Source organism: Chaetodon auriga, chromosome 22 (genome assembly GCF_051107435.1).
Source record: "Chaetodon auriga isolate fChaAug3 chromosome 22, fChaAug3.hap1, whole genome shotgun sequence".
Lineage (NCBI taxonomy): Eukaryota > Metazoa > Chordata > Actinopteri > Chaetodontiformes > Chaetodontidae > Chaetodon > Chaetodon auriga.
In genome coordinates, this window is record NC_135095.1 from 12,638,489 (window position 1) to 12,658,402 (window position 19,914).

The 19,914-nt window shown below is 44.2% G+C and overlaps 1 protein-coding gene across 1 annotated transcript; it reads right to left on the bottom strand.

Moving 5' to 3' along the window:
* Positions 1–6,126: 6,126 nt before the first annotated feature.
* st8sia1 (ST8 alpha-N-acetyl-neuraminide alpha-2,8-sialyltransferase 1) lies at positions 6,127–17,745 on the bottom strand. Its single transcript, XM_076721874.1, has 5 exons — positions 16,934–17,745; positions 15,710–15,854; positions 12,036–12,145; positions 9,606–9,698; positions 6,127–9,137 (listed from the first exon to the last, which is right to left on the bottom strand). The coding sequence occupies exons 1-5, from the start codon at positions 17,110–17,112 to the stop codon at positions 8,657–8,659; spliced, it is 1,008 nt and encodes a 335-aa protein (XP_076577989.1). The 5' UTR covers positions 17,113–17,745; the 3' UTR covers positions 6,127–8,656.
* Positions 17,746–19,914: the final 2,169 nt, after the last annotated feature.

Consider the following 19,914-nt stretch of genomic DNA (forward strand, 5'->3'; position numbering starts at 1 on the left):
AGCAGAGAAATCTACATTTAAGAAGGCCAAGTAAGCTCTTGGCTCCCCTTTGCAGATCTTGACAAAGCTGGTTTACTTGTGAGATGGGTTTGGTCTGAGGGATGAATTTACATAAGCTGAGAACATCGAGGAGACCCTGCAGAAACACTGCTTTAATTTGTTATCCCCATGCCAACCTCTCATCTTCTGTAAATAGTGCTTGTTTTCAAGAGCAGGGAAGGACAACCGGGGAGGAAAACCTTTGTGCAGCATGAGCAGGCATGAATAAAGATTAAATGCAGTATAGATGGATACAGTAGTACATCAATATCTGTGCACTTCTATAGTGAGTTGGACCGGATCAATAAAATGCATATCATCAACCAGAAATGTCCAGCAGCTGGGATATTATGCTTGATGGCACAGAGGCCATGAATGCATGCAGACTCTTCAGCTTGTTCTCCACAACCACCATACTGAGACCTCCGTTAAAGTAAGCTAGTTAGAGACACACCAAATCACAGCAGTACAGCAGGGCAGGAGGAGAAGTGCTGGATGGTGAGATTTTCTCTGGCTGAGTCTGGAATAGATTAGAAAGATGTGGAATTTAGGGGAAATCTGTGGGTTCAAGTCCAAACCACCTTAGTTTTAATGATCCAAACTCTGCGTGGGCAGTCGGATGTAGAGATCGAGTAATGTATATATGAGTAATTGTCTGTGCATGAGTGTGCGTATGTGCCCGTAACATAATCTCATTCAGCGCCCTATTAGCAGCCATCATAAAGTGGCGTTTCACTACTGATCAATTCCAGAGACATCCTTCAGACTGCTTCAGCCTGTACATTTAATGTACACCTCTTTTCCATTTTCTCTTACTTTTGTTTCTGTAGTTAAGTAGTTGCTTGTGCATTTAAGTCTGTGTTTCCCCCCCTCACCTCTTGCCTGTTTTTTCCCCATATGCACAAGACTCACACTATTAGCCTCAGCTGTGGTGTTTAGTGGTAATAAGCAAATATTTATCTGCTAACACACTGAACTAAGGTGATAAACATGCTAAACATTATACCTGCTAATAATCAGCATTGCTACTGTAAGCATGCTGCCATGCTAGTGTTAGCATTTAGCTTAAAGTACAGCCTCACAGAGCCACTGGCACGGCTGTAGACTTTGTCTTGTTGTAAAAACTCGTGACTTGGGGGTAGGGTTGAAATGAATTAGGCTTTAAAAAATACAAGAAACCATCATGTGAAGGTGGAGACTATACAGCACAGTCTATACATACAAAAACATAATATTCAGTTCTTGTTGCAGGTCATACTGAGGCTCTATGCAGGTTCCCTTCAACCAAGGTAATCATGAGGAGCAGAGGAAGATGTTTGCCAAGCAGTCATGTATAAGTTGAATCTATTGATTTTTGCAGGTTGCTGTAAATCACATTACTTGAAACTGACCATTAAGGTGCATCAGGTATTAGGCTGATGTAATAGATGAACAAAGTACAGGTTCTGAAAGTTCTGAAAGTTTAATGATGAAATCATTTATCCACTATAAGATGGCATCACTGGTCAATGCTTGATTGGAAGAGTTTTTATTGAGTGTGTAAAGTGGATATAAAGACAAGCAGAGTCACCCACTAAGAACACCAGTGACACTACAGAAGCAAACAGAATCAACACGTAGCCAGACAGTTGCTCAGTACCTCTTTCATTATAGACTTAAAGGAGATGATCTGATCATGCAAAACAGTGTTTACAGGTGGTTCACTGTCCAGTCACCACACCTCTAGATTGTAGCTCGATATTTGTTATGTACACACATACATGACAAGAATTAAACAGTAAGTAATTGAATTTAGCAACAGAAATAGCTATTCAGGGTTTCAGTGTAACTGATATAAACACGAATTCCTTCTAGCTTAAGCATCACACTACACACAAAGCCTTCATTCAGTTTTATGTCATGGGAATTTGTAGATTCTAAAGTTGAACTGTCCAACATGTTGAATGAGTTCTGCTGTGGAAAGGCAAAAACACTCACCCATGTCCAGAGTTGCTGTAATAAGCTTCAACAGTGCAGAGGCTGTGTGCATGCCAGAGAGACAGAGTTTCTTAATCCCACTCGAGTTTTAACATTCGCTGCTTTCTTTGGGAAGGTTGCTTTAGTGCCAGAAATAGACACAAGAGATAGACTTGGCAAGTGGAGCAACAGTGAGGCAAGTCTCTAAGACTGCTGCGCTTCTTGTCTAGCATTTAAGAATAGGTGAGAAATAACTAAATTACAAATGGCTGTTGGAGGTGGAAAGAAGCACGAAGCTCCATTTTTTTTAAGAAGTACAGATACAGATCTATTGGCTTCTTTACCTCATGGTCATAAACACAACAGCTTGTCAGAAATTGCCTCTATCCTGGGTAAAGACAAAGCACCACTGAAACACAGTGATGCTTTGTGCTAAATGCTAACATCAACACACAATGACAAAGCTAACATGCTGATATTTAAAAGCTAATGATCACCATGTTTATTATCTCAGGTTAGCGTGTTAGCATGCTTGTATTTGCTAATTAGCATAGGCCTACACACAAATTACAACTGAGGTTGATGGGAATGTCTTTAGTTTTGCAGGTATTTGGGCATTAAGCAAATTATCGCGATCCATCCAGTTTTTGATGGTAGATTTTAGTCTGGACCAGACCGGCATCTGTAAGTCTTCCAGACATTTCCTGGAGACTTACCCTCACCATAACCATAACTTGTCTTCACCCTAACATGTAATGATTAACGTTATGAGGAATTCCTTATGGGGCAATTTGTCCCTGTAAGAAAGGCGAGTTCCGACATTGTAAGTTTGTAATCAGATTTATGTCCCCACAACATGAGTAATACACATCCTCATACACACACACACCCACACACACCCAGCATAATTAAATTCAGAAACCTCTATCATCCTTAATGTGCGTCATCTATTTTAGCAATCTCAGATAGACAAATTAGGACCTTGATCATAAATACAGCCGATGTGAAGCTGAACGGTCCAGTGGGGAACGGAGGCCTGAGAGACAGCTGTGCAGCTTTTGCTGACACATCTTTAAAAATTCATGGCCCAGAAAACAGGCCATGCAGACACAGCTGTGGCGAGCAGAGGGTTTCTCTGCTGCCTTTCCCTGGGAGCAGAAATATTCATAACCACTAAACAAACTATATGGGCAGCAAGATTCCTGTGCACCCACACTGAGGGGAAGTCACAGGAAAGGTATGAAAAGCCTGGAAAAACTGGTTTCACATGAAACAACTCGTGCACATATTCAGGAGATTATTGAGCATGAGAAAAGCAGAATATTTCTACTTGGTTTTAAACTCTGTGTTTGTGTTGCTAGCACCTAAAAATGAGCATGAGTAAATGTAACAGAGCAACATCTTCATCATGTGAAAGAAAACCACACAGGCATTTGATCATTTTCCCTCTTTTATTGGATACCAGTGTTCACCTTGGAAATGGATATGGTTGTTTTCATTTGATTTTTTTTCCCTCATTCTCCTTCACAGTTTATTCCAGGTGGCACATACAATTGGTTTAGTGCGTTTTGAACTGCACTTCTGATTTATTTTTAACATGCTCAGGCAGGGTTGTTCACATCAGATAACTTGAATGAGCAGAGGAGGTGACAGTCAGGGTGGCGCAAACAGCAAAGCCTCCATTTTTTTCCTCTTTTCATCTTTTTTGTAACAAACTCAGTCAGTCAAGGCCAAAAATGCACATTTACATCTGTTATTCAAAATAACAAAGCTTGGCATAACATCAAATATTTAAATAATGAAGAAAGTTGAGTCTTCTGGAGTGATGCTGATAAAAAAAAAAAAATGAGTCAAACAGTCTTTGCAGAGAATCACAGTATGCTGTAACTAAACTTACACGATACTTAATTTTAATTATCTGGCATTTGATTAAAGTTTTTTTTTTTAAAGTTCCCATCAAACAGCTAACAGAGTGCTATTTGTTTCCACATACGTGTTTCCTGTAAAAGCAGGCAGCTAGGGAGGCACTTACAGCCAACAGCGTTGAATGTGCGTTGACCGCTAGCTGCATGGCTAACTGAGCTAACTGGCTAATGGCAGCCACAATTAGCAGCAGTTGGCGGTTACTTTAGCAACATCTCTCCATCAGAAAACTCCATAAATCCTAGAGCGTTGAGGCAGAACAGCTGAATGACATCAGAGGGGAAACCAGGAAATATTTTCTCCAAAAAATATGATTCAGTTTCACTCAAATCAGTGAGTTATACAGTCAGTTTTTGTATTGTGATCAGTGAGGTTGAGCCCCCAGAAACTCTCCAGCAGCGTCAAGAAATTTGGAGAAAGCGTTTTATTGAATGCAAAATTAGAATACACCCCGCAGTGATTTTTTTTTTTTTTTTTTTTTTTAGCACTTTCCAGGAAATGACAAGCTCTAAAATACTAAAATATTAAGAATACCTACAAAACAACTTCTTTGTCATCGTTGAGCCAGATATCAGCATATAGGTGACCTAAAGCTCAAGACAAATGTGATAAAAACACTTAAACATCAATTTTGTCATTATGGGAACTTTAAAGCCACTATGTGTGAAATTTTAAAAATTCATGACTTTGGCGCCCCCAGTGGTACAATTACAAAAGAGCAATACACACCACTGCCTCTTCTCCTCCTTCTACCAGTTCAACAACACAAGTAGATTGAGACGAACGGGCTGAAAGCAGCACATAAACTGCACTAATATTCACCAGGATTATCTTATTTATTCATTTTTCTTCACAGACAAAAACTTTTACGATAATAATAATAATAATAATAATAATAATAATAATAATAATTTGAGAGATGCTATAAGCACACAAAAACATTACACACAGTGGCTTTAAACTTGTTTCTTTTTGCCTAAACATCCAGCAGTTTCATCAGATTAAAACAAATGCCAAAGCGTATTTGAATTTACCATTTGACTCACTTTCTATTGAGTTTGTCATGTGATTTGTCATACAGCGTGTCCTCACGCTCTGCAGGTGAAGACGTGTCAGAAAAACTTCTCGTCTCTGCATATGAGACTCTCTGCTGTGTTAAACCTGCACTGAGACGTCAGCATGAACAGCTTGCCGTTCTCCTCCGAGCAGGACCAAATCGCATGAGGTGGAGGAAGACCGCAGAACTAACAGTATGACACGAACACAGTGGCTGAATTTCAGTGTCTTCTTTAAGGACACTGCAGCCAATCAAACGGCTGCTACGGGGATCAAACATGTGACCTTTCTAAGATCAGACTCTAACCAATTGGTCACCCTGCAGCCACACTTCCTGCAGCTTGATGAATGTGACCAGTTGGCAGGAACAGGAGAGAAAATGGACGACAGCACTGTCATTAAGTATGCGCAATGCTCCGTTTTGTTCCGTTCTGTACCGCCGTTTCTTCCCTCTCATTAACACTGGCAGCTTCAAAGAAATGGTTTGACATATTGGGAAATGCACTTATTTGCTTTCCCTTGAGAGCACTGACGTCAGACTCATGTCTCTATGCTAAATGTGAAGGAGCATAAAAAAGCCACTTAGCTTAGCTTAGCATAATGACTGTAATTTTCAGACAGAGCTAGCTGTTTCCCCGTGTCCAAAGTCCAGCTGCTGTCAACCCGCCTGGTGAAAGCTTGTACGTGCATTTCCAAAATGTCAAACTCTTCCTGGACATTTTATGAACACGTGATAAAACACAGAAAACACAAACATGGTTATGAAACTATAAAGTACATCTTGGAGTGTTCAGCCACAAACCTGTGACTGGAATGTAAAAAAATAATATGCTGCCCTCATTGGCGATGGTGATGATATTGCTCTTACATGTTCTTCCTCGCTAGATCAATAAGAAAAATGGTTAAAAATGCATGATGTCGCTTGTCAAGAGACAGTGTTTTACATATCGACTTGGTGTCGCACTTCGCTGTGCTGGTTAAAGAGCAAAGGGGCACAGATTGAGGAGGTTTCTGTTTGCATCAACTGAAGTTTATTTGGACCTGTTGGGCTCAATGAAGTCCTCATGCAGCTTCTGCAAAGGACTGGAGATCAAAAACTAACTGGTCATGACAGATTCATCTCCCTTTTGATAAGAAATCTCAGCTTTGAAGTTTTATCACTCCTGATGGAATGAGGGCATGAATCAGAACATAATGGAAAAAGATACAAATCTGTGTACCAAAAGCACATATACATTAAAAATCATCATGCTTACTTCAAGTTCACACTATGTCACATCTCATTCGTTCACAATACTGGGCAGGAGAGGAAGAAATAAAAAGGTGCAAATAAGAAACAGCACAATAAGTAAAACAAACTGGCTGAAGTGTTCATCAAGTTCTTCCCGAGTCACTTGTGTATTTAGATTAGAAATTATTTGTTTTGCTTCAACTTTGTCCATCATGCAGCTCTCTTTAAAGCTGTGGCAGGCAGTTTTTTTAAGACGTCATTGGGCAAAAATTCTATTATCATCTTTCATCATGTTGTAATTTAAGTGGTCTGAGAGAAAACTAGACTTCTGCACCTCCTCTTGGCTGCTCCACGTGGAGCTCAGTCCGCTTCTACTGTCAGTGGGGAGTAACTTTGGATGGGGGGCAGAGGAGTGTGTGGTGCACTGCCCTCTCATCCTGCTGAGGCAGGCGAAGCTCGTACAGAGCGGACGCTGCGAGGGGCTGGCGGAGTGATATGACCTAACAGAGAGAGAGGCGGAAGGTTTTGCGTCGTGCATGTTCCACTGTAGCCTGCTGCAGCTTTAAGTTCATTTTACATGACATCAGGGGTCACAAACACATTTTCAGCATCCAATCACAAGAAAATCAAAGACAATTAACAGCATGATCAGCATTAGAAATATCCCTCGTTTGAATGATCTTTTTGCCTTAAGACATCACAAAGGCACTGCAGCTCAACAGACAAGACAGTGGGTAAAAGCATGAAGCACTAACCTATCGACATGCTCTGTACCTTCAGCCCAAGGAGTATTTTGAAGGATTGTGGTACACTCCATGCAGAGTCGTCCTTTGATTGTGGTACTGACAATATGGCACGGTCACATTTAACACTCTTAAATAACATCTGAAAGAAAAAAACAATTTCAAGTCAAGTACAAACACCTCGCCATGTCTGTCGTGGTAGCTTCTACATGAGCAAGTTATTTTTCCCTTGTGCACGAAAAAAAAAAAACAAACTAAAAATACTAAATCACAATTATAAACAGGAGCATAGGACAGAGGCTCAGGTCCTCCTGTGCTCCGATGCCTAATGACAAGAACAATAAATGCAGGAATAAATCACAACTGACCATCCGAGGCGTCCTGCATCTAAAGAAAGAAAAGTCATTGAAATGCCACTGTGTGACACCGAGTCCTCGAGTCTTTTTCCGTCACTACGTCTCTTTATATCAGTGTCTCGCCATCTGAGAGCACAAAGACAGTGCGAGAGTGAGTATCAAAGAGACTTCTGTTCCCTTGGCTTGGCACTTGGCAAGTATAGCACAGCCACCAAGAGATGACTGCCTCTCTAAAGAAGCAGGTCAGGCTGTTTTTTTTTTTTCCCTTAGGAACCTGCTTGTGAGTGAAACATACCAAACGGTCAGTCGGTGATTATGCCCACTTAGAGGTGAGGTACCTATGTTTTGTTTTTTCCTTTATTTTGTAACAAATGTCTATTTCTGATGATATATGTCAATAACAGTTGCTCCCTTCTCTTCACGGCCACTGTTGAAGCTAAGAAAAAAAACAAAACAAAACAAAACAATTCACATTAATCCCAAAAATCACATTTGGCAAACAAAAACAATACGTGGACAGCGGTACTCGTTTTCCCTTTTCAGTGAAGGGTTAAAATGCAACTTGGCTAAACATTCTAGGGTATATTGTACTTAAGACTCCCATTTCCAATGGCTTCTGCTTTGAATTAAAGCTCTGTTTGGCACCAGAGAATGCCAATCAAGCGCTTGGTTGAAGAAAAGCAGAGAAAAATCCTTTCAGACGCGTCCCAGCCAGCTTTCACGCTTGCTCCCCCCTGCCAGTCTTGCTCTTTCCTCCATTAAATTTCAGTCCTATTCAAGCTATTAGGTAGCAGGACACCATTATCTCTCCCTTGTTCCTTTCTTTTCGCCAGTCTTTCAGTGCGTTTTATTATTCCCCCTGGTCCTCCATTCCTTCTGTTTCTGTTTAACAAAGACCCAGAGGGGGGTTTGGTCCAGCTGCCCCATATGTCAGTCTGATACAGTAGCCAGCACACACACACAAACACACACACACACACACACACACACACAAAACATCCCCCACCCATCCAACCCCACACACTTTCACCTTCATTAGTCCCAGCTGAGGTTTTCCGTAAACAAACATGTTTCAGAAAGGGAGGAGATATGGCAAGTTTTGGGAATGTATGAATATTTTACATTGCGCGTGGCTGCATGTGTGTATTCTGTCCCTGATGCTGCTGGTCTGGGTGGAGGACATTCTCATGATAATTAGGGATTAGCTGCGGGGGGACAGCAGGAGTGTGTATGGACACAGATGCAGTGCCGCGGGTTCCTCAGAGGAAACGCGCGCACTCATTTCCGTCACGACGACAACTTCCTGTCGCTTCACAGCCCAGTGTTTTCATCTGACCGCCATCACATCGGCTCTAACTCTGTCCTTCCTGAGGGGGGCAGTGTCCCACTCTCACGCGCAGGGTGCCGCTTTTGTGCAGCTGCCAAAGCTGGACAAACTCCTCAGGCATGGCGTGGAACCATTTATAGGGCGGGATGTTGTCGTAGTAATGGTGGCTGACCGGCCGCTCGTCCAGGCCGACGGAAAACGGCCAGAAGCCGTAGACCGTCACTTCCTCGCACAGCCCCAAAGCCAAGCTGACCAGGAAGAGCCCCGTGGAGAGGCGCTTGGCGTGCACGTTGCGGCCTTTCCAGAATTTTGCCAATGTGAGCAGGAATTCGGGGTTGGCAAAGAGCATGGTGAGGTCGGAGGAGGAGTCTGCCAGGGCGTAGTGCGCCCGCAGTGACGGGTTGGTGCCAGGCCTCATGGAGAAGGCTGGCATGTAGACGTAGCTGGAGCCATAGACCTTCATGCTCTCCACAAAAGCTTTTCTGGACCACAGAAGGTTCTGAAATCTGAGAGACAGAGTGATAAAGAGGCAGAATTATTCCAAACGTTGTGGCGTAATGTTTAAAATTACACTTTTGGTAATGACAAAAATGCCCCAAAACACAGTCTTTTCAAAGATTACACGTCTGAATCCACGCTGGGTCTGATCCTGTCGGCAAAATGAAGCCTCGGTGTCGCTGCGTGCACTGAGCCAAGCCTTCTCACCAAACCAGCTCCTTGAAATGAGACTGAATTGTCTTGTCGTTGAAAGGAGCTGCCCAGGCACTCGCCTTGTTTAATGCATATTCACGTCATAAAAATCAATACGTCTCAGCACAGCGTCCCCTCACCGCTTCACCTCACTGACTCCACATCATAACCCGTTAGCTTTTTCCGTCCCCGTATGTAAGCTATGGCTCTCTCTGCACAAATGATGACTGAGTAATGTTTTAGGTGAGAACATGATGATGAAGTTCAAAACAGCAGCTGGTTACCTTTTCTCGATGATGCTGGGGTTGGCTGTAACCAGGTGTGTTCTGGTTCCCACATCCTCCACGTATTCCTTTGAAAGCGGTGGAAGGTTACACCTAAATGAAGAAAACACACATCATATTTTTGACATTTCACACTCACGCGCACACAGCCCCTATGCACAGAGAGCTGAAGCTTGTGCTTCTTCAAGCCTGTACAGTGCAAACACTTCAAGGACTTAATGAAGTCATATAGGCTGTTTTCCTCCTGATTAGATCTTATTATGATGGCAAAGTGGCTTGTGTCAGTGGAAACTGAATCTCAAAGATCTGTAAGACCCTGTATTTCCAATATTAATGAACATTTTTTCATAAAACGCTTTCTTTCACAGTCTCAGCTTCAGTAATGCTGCTAACTCAAATTGACAACAACGTTACCGTGCTAAATTAACATTTCATGTTTGCAAGACAATGTGTTCACTAGAGTAAATCACAATAATTTATGACTTTGTGGAATAATGACCTCCTGCGAGCCTTACATGTACTTAATCACTCGTGTCACATCGGAGCTGTTTATGATCATCAGATGCAGGAAATGAAGGCCAGATGTTTGTTTTTGTGAATGCTGGAAAACTGTGTCCTATATCAAGGTGTATAAACTCTGCTATGCTTCCAAATGTTTGACAAGTCCTACTTTCCTTCAGGTTTGGCTATGTCAGCAGCCGCTGTGCTATCTTTTTGGTCGCTCCCCGACGAAAGCGACCTTTCAAAACTGCTGTGTCACAGTTTGGAAGTAATCAGCATGAACAAGACTTTTGAGAAGACATGTGGACTAGCTGATATCTTATCTAAACAGTCCGCTTTTAGAGTCAACTTTGCCCAGTTGAGTAAACAGACTTGCTAGCAGATGGGCTGGGACTAATGTGATGTACAGGATGTGCTTTTATTGGGCCGAGTCAATCCATCCGTCCCTCAATGCATTATCCTGTTGCAGCAGCTGGAGCCAGTAACACCCACAAGAAACTGAAGCGGATCTACACAGAAAGTTAGAATCCCCAGACTGCTGGTGGATTCAAAACCTGGACCATGAGACCACTGAAAATACAGAAACACACTTTTCCGTCTCATCCAGAGTGCTGTCTGTCCATCTCAGCCATTTTACAAATGAAGCTGCATGACACGCGTTCAAGTGCACATCTGAGGACAAACATTTTCATACCAATGAGGTGCTCACACGCTTGCGAAAACAGGGTCGAGTTAGGAGGAATCCGTGGGCTGGTAGCAATCATCGTCAATCACATCAGCCCCTCTCGTCCTCAAAGCAGGGCTGCCTGCACATGATGTACTGACACTCTGGTAATGATGCAGAGAGTCTGGGGCAGCTTGTCTCGCAAGCAAAAAAGAAGAAGGTGCGATATGTCGCTGAAGGCAGATGAGGTTTCTTTTCTGTCTTTTTCACATCTTTTAGTTGCAGTGTTTTTCAACAGTATCACCACTGCTCAACCTGGAGTGACACTAGAGTCTGTTTAAGCCTTTGCCTCGTGGCATAAGCTGACAGTTCACAAGAAACAATGGAGAAAATGCCTCCCAAGTGATAGTGATAATACTAAATACGTGCACGAGCACTTAATGGCACATGAACAGAAACGGCTTCGATCAGCAGCCAGTTGGGTTTCAAGCTTCAAGAGTTTCCAGTTTCAAGGGTATAAACTGACAATTCCCATGATGAACCTATTTCAAGCAGGAAATACAGCTGTAACTCCGTTTGATGTACACAGGAGCACAGGAATCTGTTTGCAGCAGGCCGGTGCTGCTGATGTAAAGTAACCGCTGCGATACGACGATGCATGTTGTGCATTTGTCCTCACACTCATCTGCAGATTTCACATTAGCTCTGTCTTCAGCGCGTTCTGCTTTGACACTCTGGAGCAGTTGTTCTCAAAGGGGGATTACGGTGCCTTCGGAGATGGTTTCTTCCTCTGTCAGAACCAATGCAAGCGCATTCCTTTGATTACTTTATCTCCAATTCATACGATGTGAATGATTTTCCTTGTGTGGAGCCTGAGTCACCTCATGTTTTTTTTTAAAATCTAGCATCTAGTTTGCTTCGAGGAGTGAAGCAAAATCATTTAATGCTCCCCTTTTATGCTGCACCACCAGATGGTTTCATTCTGCTTTACGCCTTCCTGCTCATCTCCTCTTCCTCCCTCATCTTAGCCCGTACCGATTCTGCTTACTCACGCCTAACCTCTTTTCTCTCTTGCCTTCGCCGTGGCCCATTTTTCTGTCTTTCTCTCTTGGCTACAGTCGACACCAGCTCCCATTATCGCTGATGGCCGATGGTGTTTGGCTGCTCTCTCGGGCACGGCCGAGTCGCCTTTGGAGGAGCAGCGAAGAAGCGATATACATGCACGCACTTGCCCTCACAGCCCCGCAGAGCGCCTTGTTTCTCACCGCATGATGAAGTCGGCTTGGTCGATGTCCCGTCCGCATTTGCTGTGCCGAAGAATGCCGCCGTTGCCCACCACCGCACACTTCTTCAGGGGCAGCTGCAGAGGGTTGTCCTGGGCAGGAGGAAAGACGGAGCTCTGTTAATGTACACACAAAGCCACGAACACACATGCGCAACAACAAATATTATTTTTCTCTCAAGTCAGATCCCAAAATTGAGGCATGTGCATGAGTCACCCTGTGTTCAGCAGAGTGCAGGACCTCGGCCTCCTGCTAATTTCCCCTCACAGCCTCATGTGCTGACAGATGAGCCAGCGTGGATATATGAAGTGAGGAGGTCGACTGAAGCAATTCGAGGTCACGCAGCTTTTGAGTCACATTTCATTTTCTGGGAAACGCTTCATCCAAATACCAAGCGGACATACATACCGGATGTACTGCCAAAGAATAAACCAAAGGCCAAGAACTGTTCAATAAATGTCAGCCTTGAATTAAATGAATGCAACCACGTTATTTCTCAGCATAAAATGTCAACAATGGAATTAAACATACTTTCATCTCTGCTGCCGCCCTTATAATCAAATCTTTACCCTGGAAAATGTCTTTTCTTTGGACTCTGCACAGTGTTTGTGTCGAGTCCCCGCGCAGACATTTTCTCTGACGTTCTCCTGCAGCGCTGCCAGATGAACTCCAGTAACCCTTCACACCGCGAGTCACGTTCCAAAAAAAGACTTTTTTTAAACTATTAATGATATAAAAGTGGATATTTTTGTGTTTGTTGTAGTACAATTGAACTGTCAGTGCTTAGGTCCGTTGTGTTTGCCTTTGTTGTACCACTTGTGGTGTCGCAGCGTTGGATGTTTCAACCACTTATCCATTAATTTTAGCTATTTCAACCATTGAAACATAAAACCTTAGCAAACGCAGAGGTACCGCCTGGGGTAGAAGTGCCCCTGGTTGGAATCACTGCCCTGTCATCCTCTACACTGAAGCCTGCAGGACAGTAAGCTGTTACTGAGTACATTGAAACATCACGCTTCATGAGGCAAGAGCCAAAAACGTCTATTCTCTTTGCCTTGGCTGCATCTAAGTCGGAGGCATGGATTGCATGAGATGGCGGAAACAATTGCGCTCATTATTCCCCATCAAGTGCACACACTTGAGAACAGACATACACACACACACACACAGACGCACACACACACTTCTTGCCTCGGGGTCTCTTTTAGAGCATGACAGGGAGTGGAGTCAGAGGACAATGGCCTGCTAACAGCACATGAGGGGAACCAGCAAGCATGGCTAAAACTTGAGAGGGGGACGCCTATTACAGTAACGCCTGGTCAAGCTGTTTCTGGAAAGTTCTAAATCCAACTCTTTAAGCAATATACTGAGATTTTGGCTTGAGTTGTTAACTATAATGTGCAGCACTGATTTTCATTTCAGATTGATTTGCTGATTATTCTTTCAATTAATGTTTTGGTTCATAAAAATATCAGAAATTGGTGAAATAACGCATGAAATTGTAAAAACCTATTTATGACGCTGAAATCTGTTTTTTTTCTTAATTTACTTAAAGCATGAACCTTTATCCCAGCAATTCCTGCTGCTGGACAGAAACAGACAGGAGAGCGACATGAAGTGAAGATCAGAAAAGAGGAGATCATAGGAATCTATTGTACAGTTCAGTAAACTGTGTTTATGGCTGCTCTGTTTGAGCCATTGCACTAACCAGCAATTAACTGTCAAAGCCCTAATTCGCACATTCCCTGGCAGAAGCTCAGATACTGCTGCCAGCTTGGTGTAGCGAGGCTGGTTGTCTGTGTTCAGACCTGCAATCACAGCACTGGTAGTTGAGAAGGCACAGAATATGTGTGTGTTCACTTTCGTCCACCCCACCTAACTACTGGTTACCTTCCTTCTGGGAAACACACATAACTGTCCTTGATATAGACTCTTAGAGGAAGTGCAACCACACCACTCGAAATAGGCCATGCAAGCGCTAGACAGAGACCCACACGAGCACAAAGCAGTGTGTGGAAGCATGACCTCGGGCGGGGTGATGCACTGGAGTCTCACGTGGAGAAAAATGGCTGACAGCGACATCCCAGTGACGCAGTGATGGATGGAACATAAAAAGACCCAACACAGTGAAAGGGTTAGCTCACATGATTCAAGAACACAACCAGTGGATGAGCGAGGAAAGGACAATCAAACAGTCACTGGGTTAATGAACAAAACGGATTCATTTTAAAGGGTCAATTCACCCAAATCACATAAAACACCAAGCTCATCATCCTCATCTGACCATGCAAATATGTGAGATATCTGCTCCACAGATGTGTAATGTCCCACCAGGACATTGTTTCTGGGAAGACATGTCGCTGTTGAGCTTTTTTTTTAAATGTAAAATATCTTATTAACCTAATCTGAAATGGGATGCTGGCAGATATTACAGCTTAAAACCACGTAAAAATAGTAAAATATGTCTTTTGTTGTTCCATGGATTGGTATGGTAATGTTAACTTACAATAATTTTAATTAAAGTGTTGAAAGTTTTTAGCAATAAAATGTCAGAAAACAGTAAAAAAAAATGATCCTCATATGAAAAATGATCCCCCCCCCCCCCCCCCCCACACACACACACTCTGTGGCTCAGCTCGGCCTCTCCTCCTATTCTCATTCCTTTATTCATTCACCTCCCCCATCCCTCATGAATGAACATGCATTGCTCACGCCTGCAAATTAGGGTCAGATATTCATCGCATTTACCAACCAGGACATTAAACTGCAGATCTGCAGCATCAGTAATACGGATCCAATCTTGATTATCAGTGAGACGCACCGCCCCTGGATACAAAAACCACAGCAACGGCACTTAAACCAGAATTTCTCATTTTGTCCTGTTTCCACGCACAAACACCCTCATCCCCACACACACACACAAACACACACACACACACACACAGAGGCATGGAACCGTGTAAAAGTAGCCCACCAGCCCTTATCTGTGTACATATACAAATGCGCAGACGAAAAGGGGAAACAACTCAGGGTGAGTGAGTGATAAACACGTAGCAGCAGCCTGTTTGACGTTAAGAAAATTTAGATACATATCTGTATACAAATGATACGCAATTTGTCCTCATCTGCACCCACACCCTGCCTCTAGCTTATGGGTCCTAAAGAAAGATGCATATCGTGGAGATTAAGCTAAAAATTGCAGGAACAGTGTCGCTCATTCTTGCATTTTCCTGATGTTTGCAGCATCTTTAGGGCGTCTCATGTCTCCTTCCTCTCACATCCATCTTAACATGGCCTCCTCTGACACTGCAGAACACAATACCAATAATCCTCCGTCCTTCAGAGGGAGTCTGCTTGCCACACCGCCTACCCCCCCCTCACCGCCTCCATTATGGATCAACAAGGATCCACATTAAAACACACAGTCCCCACACTGGTGTCATATTGCGCTGAGTGGGAGAAAAATGGCTTTCCATCATCTGGTTTTAGTTACTTTTGAATAACACAGCGGCGAGTCTCAAAGTCATTCACGTTGTGGCTTTCTGAGGGAAAAGTGAGCCCTTTAAGTCGAAAAGAGAGCATCAGTGCAGCGTAGATGCTGCTGTTTCCTCACATGCATGATGACAAGCTCTTGTCTTACAGCTTCTTCTACATACCTGCACAAAGAGCGAGTACGTCTCATTGTTGACGGTGTGCGAGTAGTAAAACTCGCCATCATACCACAGGACCTTGCCCACCGGCGAGTTCGCCTTGGTCACGGCGAACATCCTCTGCGGATCGCAGCACTCTGTCAGCAACTTCCTGTGCAGAGAGGATGTGGGAAATAATGAGTCTGGTCTCGAGTGATTCTCTGGATGAATTGGATTGAATAGGACTGCTGGGACTCAGGTGAGAGACAGGCTGGAATAACTGCTTCATTATTTGCTAAGAAGAAGCCGGAATAAGACGTGTATTAATATGACAAGACGAGGAACCACCGCGTGGGGTCAAGTGCTGCAAATCAGAGGAAATTAGTGCATATTTCAGGTTATATATGACTGGAGTTTCAAGGATGTCAACATTCAATAACAGGCTCCTCAAGCAGATGCTCAATAGCAGGATTGCCCTCAGCCTTTTTTTCACTCTCTCAACTGGTAAATTCTAAGAATCCTTTGGACAAAACCTGACAAAACAAGGGCCTTTAAAGCTGCGTGACATTAAAACCACAGCTCCAAGTGAGCATCACATCCTGCTGCAGGCCCTGTCCACTGCTCTGCAGGTGTCAGCTTCTCTCACGGTCCTAATCGGCTTTGCCTCGGAGACTTGTCTGCACACATTCTCCACTGAATAAGATTTAAATAAGACTGCCACAGTGGAGCTACCGTGCCCTGTTGATCCGGTTTGCAGTTAAAAACAGTGTCGCTGTTCAAATGAAATACCCACACAGTGTCAGAGGAGCTAAATAAAGTGTGTCTGTGATGCGTTTGTGGCTCCTTCTGTAATTTTCCTGCAGGGTATCTTGCAAAGTTTTGACACATTCAAACCTTTAAGAAAGCTTTGTTGTTATTTTGAAGACTTTTAGTAACGTTGCCTGTTTTCTCCTGGACATCCATTACAATCATCATAATGACAGGGACCCCAAACACAGACAAAGGAGGTCACAGGCACAATTTCTTCTCAAGACACCCTCCTATGTTTACTGCTCGATATGACCTATTCAACATGATATTCATTGTTTCTTTAGTTTCCTCTAAAGTTGACGCAGGGAATAAAAGTGATAACCAAAAGGAAAATCTAATTGGAGACCTATTAGAGCCCCCTTAAGGACGGCTGGAAGCGGGACGCACTTTGGAGACCACTGCTTCAAAACACTGCACAGAAATCTGAGACCTGAGACGAACCTGTACAAATCGATGCCCGTCTGGTTCCTCTTCCATGCTTGCCCCTGCCTCAGCACCTCCTCCACTATGTCTTTATCGCGGGGGAGTCTGTAAACGGGGAAAATGTAAAACCAGCAGAGCACCAGCACGCACAGTGCGGCCCACACGGACAGCTTGCCCCGGTAGCATCGCAGCACCATCTTCCCCCCCTCTTGTGTGGCGCACGGCTCAAAACAACCGATGCGCGCACATCGTGACCTGTGCTGTTAAACGCAGACTCGGTTCAAAGCTGCTCTCTCCGTCCGCTGCGAAGCCCCGTCTCATCCCACAGACGGGGTGGAGTATGAATGGAGCTTGCACGGTAGTCCGTTACCGGGATGTCGGGCTCAAGCATTGGTGTTGAAATGCGGCTGTGTGTTGGTGAGGCTCTGATGGAGAGAAGCGGAGGCGTCTGCCCCTGCGGCAGCTCACACTCGGTTGCGGGGTCGTGGTGCAGTGTGTCGGGCTCTGCAGGAATCCGCCGCTCTGCTCTCGGTGCATCACCACCATCATTCCAGCCTGCGGATTGAGAGGACTCATGCGGGCCTCCTCCCCGCCCGGTAACCCGCTGTATCGTAATGTGAAAGGGGTCTCCGTGTGTCCCCGATCCAGTCCACCTTTATCCGGTTTCTCCCGCACGAAGGGTCCTGTCCTCTGTCCTGGTCCTGGAGCAGAGTCTGCGCTGCAAATGAGCCGGGCCAGTCCAATTCAGACTCCCTCCACCCCCCCTCCTTCTCCTGTCAACACCCCCCTTCACCAAGACAAAGTGCTTCTTGTGCTGCTGGACGTGCGTCAAGTTCTTCACAAATAGTACGGGTCGGAACGGAAGTTGTTCTCAAAAATAAAAGCATAAACACAGACGGCACAAAACCACATAGTTCAATTTGTGGACACTAACTCATGAACGCGCCTTTCATATAATACACACTCGAAATTGTTCGACCCTCTGTGCTATTTCTGTCACCTTCAAGTACACTTAGGTGCACTCAAGTTGTCCCTGAATACCACTTGAGAGATACTTGAGTACACTTGAAGTGTAAATAGTTGCTAAACTTTTTCTAAACTTTAAGTGTACTGAAGTACGCCAGTGAAAATCAGGATTCATGAGCATTCAAAACACACTTGCAGTACAATTGTATTATATCACCAATGTGATTGAAATATAATTAAATGTACTTAAAATGAACTGAAATGAAAGTATACTTTAATTAAAAATGACAGGTCAGGTTAAGGTCACTTTAAACAAACCAAGATCAAAAACCTGAAGTTCTTTCCAGCACACAATGCTGGAAAATACCATGCACACACTCATGAGGAGCAGGCCTTGAATGTTTGTGTTTTGCTCAGTTTGTGTCCAAGAATTTATGAAACAACTGTGCTGGATTAGACGTGAAGGAGGCAGCGAGACCAGCAGGAGCGTTCAATGTGCTCCCGTAAGCACTGCGTCTGAGAGCGGCCATGTTCGGAGAGGTTAAATTCGTCAAAAAAGCGCTAACCTGATGTGTGCAAAGTGAGAACGTGTGACAGCGCACATTTTTCAACGTCTAAAACCACCATTGAACTTGCAGCCACAGCTCCTAAGCATGTAGGCGCACCTAGCACCACAGCAGGAAGTGTCTCAGACAGATATGGAGTGGGTCTGTGCCTTCCCCCCTGCTCTTGTGCTAACACAGCACCAGTGGTGTGTCGGTCTTCGGAGGCATAGAGATGAGAAATCAGCGCATTAAGCACTGCATTGCACTTCCTTTTTGCTTCATTGCAGTTTTGACAGGGAAGATTTGTGTCCACAGTGAGCCAGGGGTTACAGCAACATTAGCGAGCCTTGTTCAGAGTTCCTGCATCTCAGCAGTGAGTAACAGGTCATCTACATACTGAGTCAGAGCACAACCTGGTGGTGGCACGAAACTAGCCAAAGAACATACCGCTAGGGAGTCGACTGAACCCTGTGGAAGGCAATTAAATGTTTATTACCTCCCTTTGAAGGTGAAGGCTAAGAGTGTCTGGATTTCTGGATGTCTGCATCATTTTCAGGAATAGCAGTGAGGATGGACGCATCATCAGGAAACACAGGCAGCCACGGGATGATTAATTCATAGATTGCTCTGAGGTCTTGAGCTAACAGATTTGTTTGGTTTAGGCACAGCGTTAATAGGTGTGTTCAGAGGTGACATATTCAGTGCAGCAGAAGCAGTGCATCAATGATTGGAGCTAATCCAGCTTCCTTTTCAGCATGAGGAAGATACTGTCTAATGTACACTGGACAGTAAAGCATGATAAGGAGTGCAAACAGTGCGTCCTGTATCAGTGCTGTGTCGAGCCCACAGCCCACCCCACTGCAAGTGGGGCTGCACCCACCCTCCTGACTTTGCTGATCCCAGTTTCTGCATCTCATCCTCTTCTCCCCGCTGACGTTCGTATCTGAAACCACCCGTCTGGTAGCCTCCTCCACCGCGGTGACTAGCTTCTCCTTTCCAATAACGCTGCTGGGAGCTTCCTTGTGGCTGCCAGTCGGTGTGGGAAGCTTGAGCAAGCATTATGTGGTGATCTTTTTTTAACACAAACACATCAGCAGCATCTTTCTCTTTCACAAACGCGCTAAATCCTTCCACTTTCACATCAAGCAAGCCTGATCTTGACTTTTTACACACTTGTGCGCTGGGTGGACGCATCAGTCTGTGGTACACGTGCTGCCTCGATCCATATTTTCTTAAACCTCACAATAACGGCTCTGGTGGACTCTCCTGATCTCTCCAGCATTGTGACATTTTCGGCCTCTTCTGTGTCAGTCCATGCAGGGAGCATTTTGAGAATAATGTAGTTTTTGCCATTGTAGTGATCACACTGAGTAGCGTGCAGGACATATGAGACAAAAGCTGCAGGATTTTCACGAGGATTTGGTGCATCCTCACCGACAGCCAACAAATTAGTGAAGTACTGCAGCTTGGCAGCAACATGAAGGGATA

Coding starts and splice junctions, on each gene's coding strand:
- st8sia1 (XM_076721874.1), bottom strand. CDS start 17,112: ATGGTGCTGCGATGCTACCGGGGCAAGCTGTCCGTGTGGGCCGCACTG. Junction 15,855..16,933: donor ACGGGCATCGATTTGTACAG/GTTCGTCTCAGG, acceptor CTCTCTGCACAG/GAAGTTGCTGACAGAGTGCT. Junction 9,699..12,035: donor CAAGCCGACTTCATCATGCG/GTGAGAAACAAG, acceptor TTCTTCATTTAG/GTGTAACCTTCCACCGCTTT.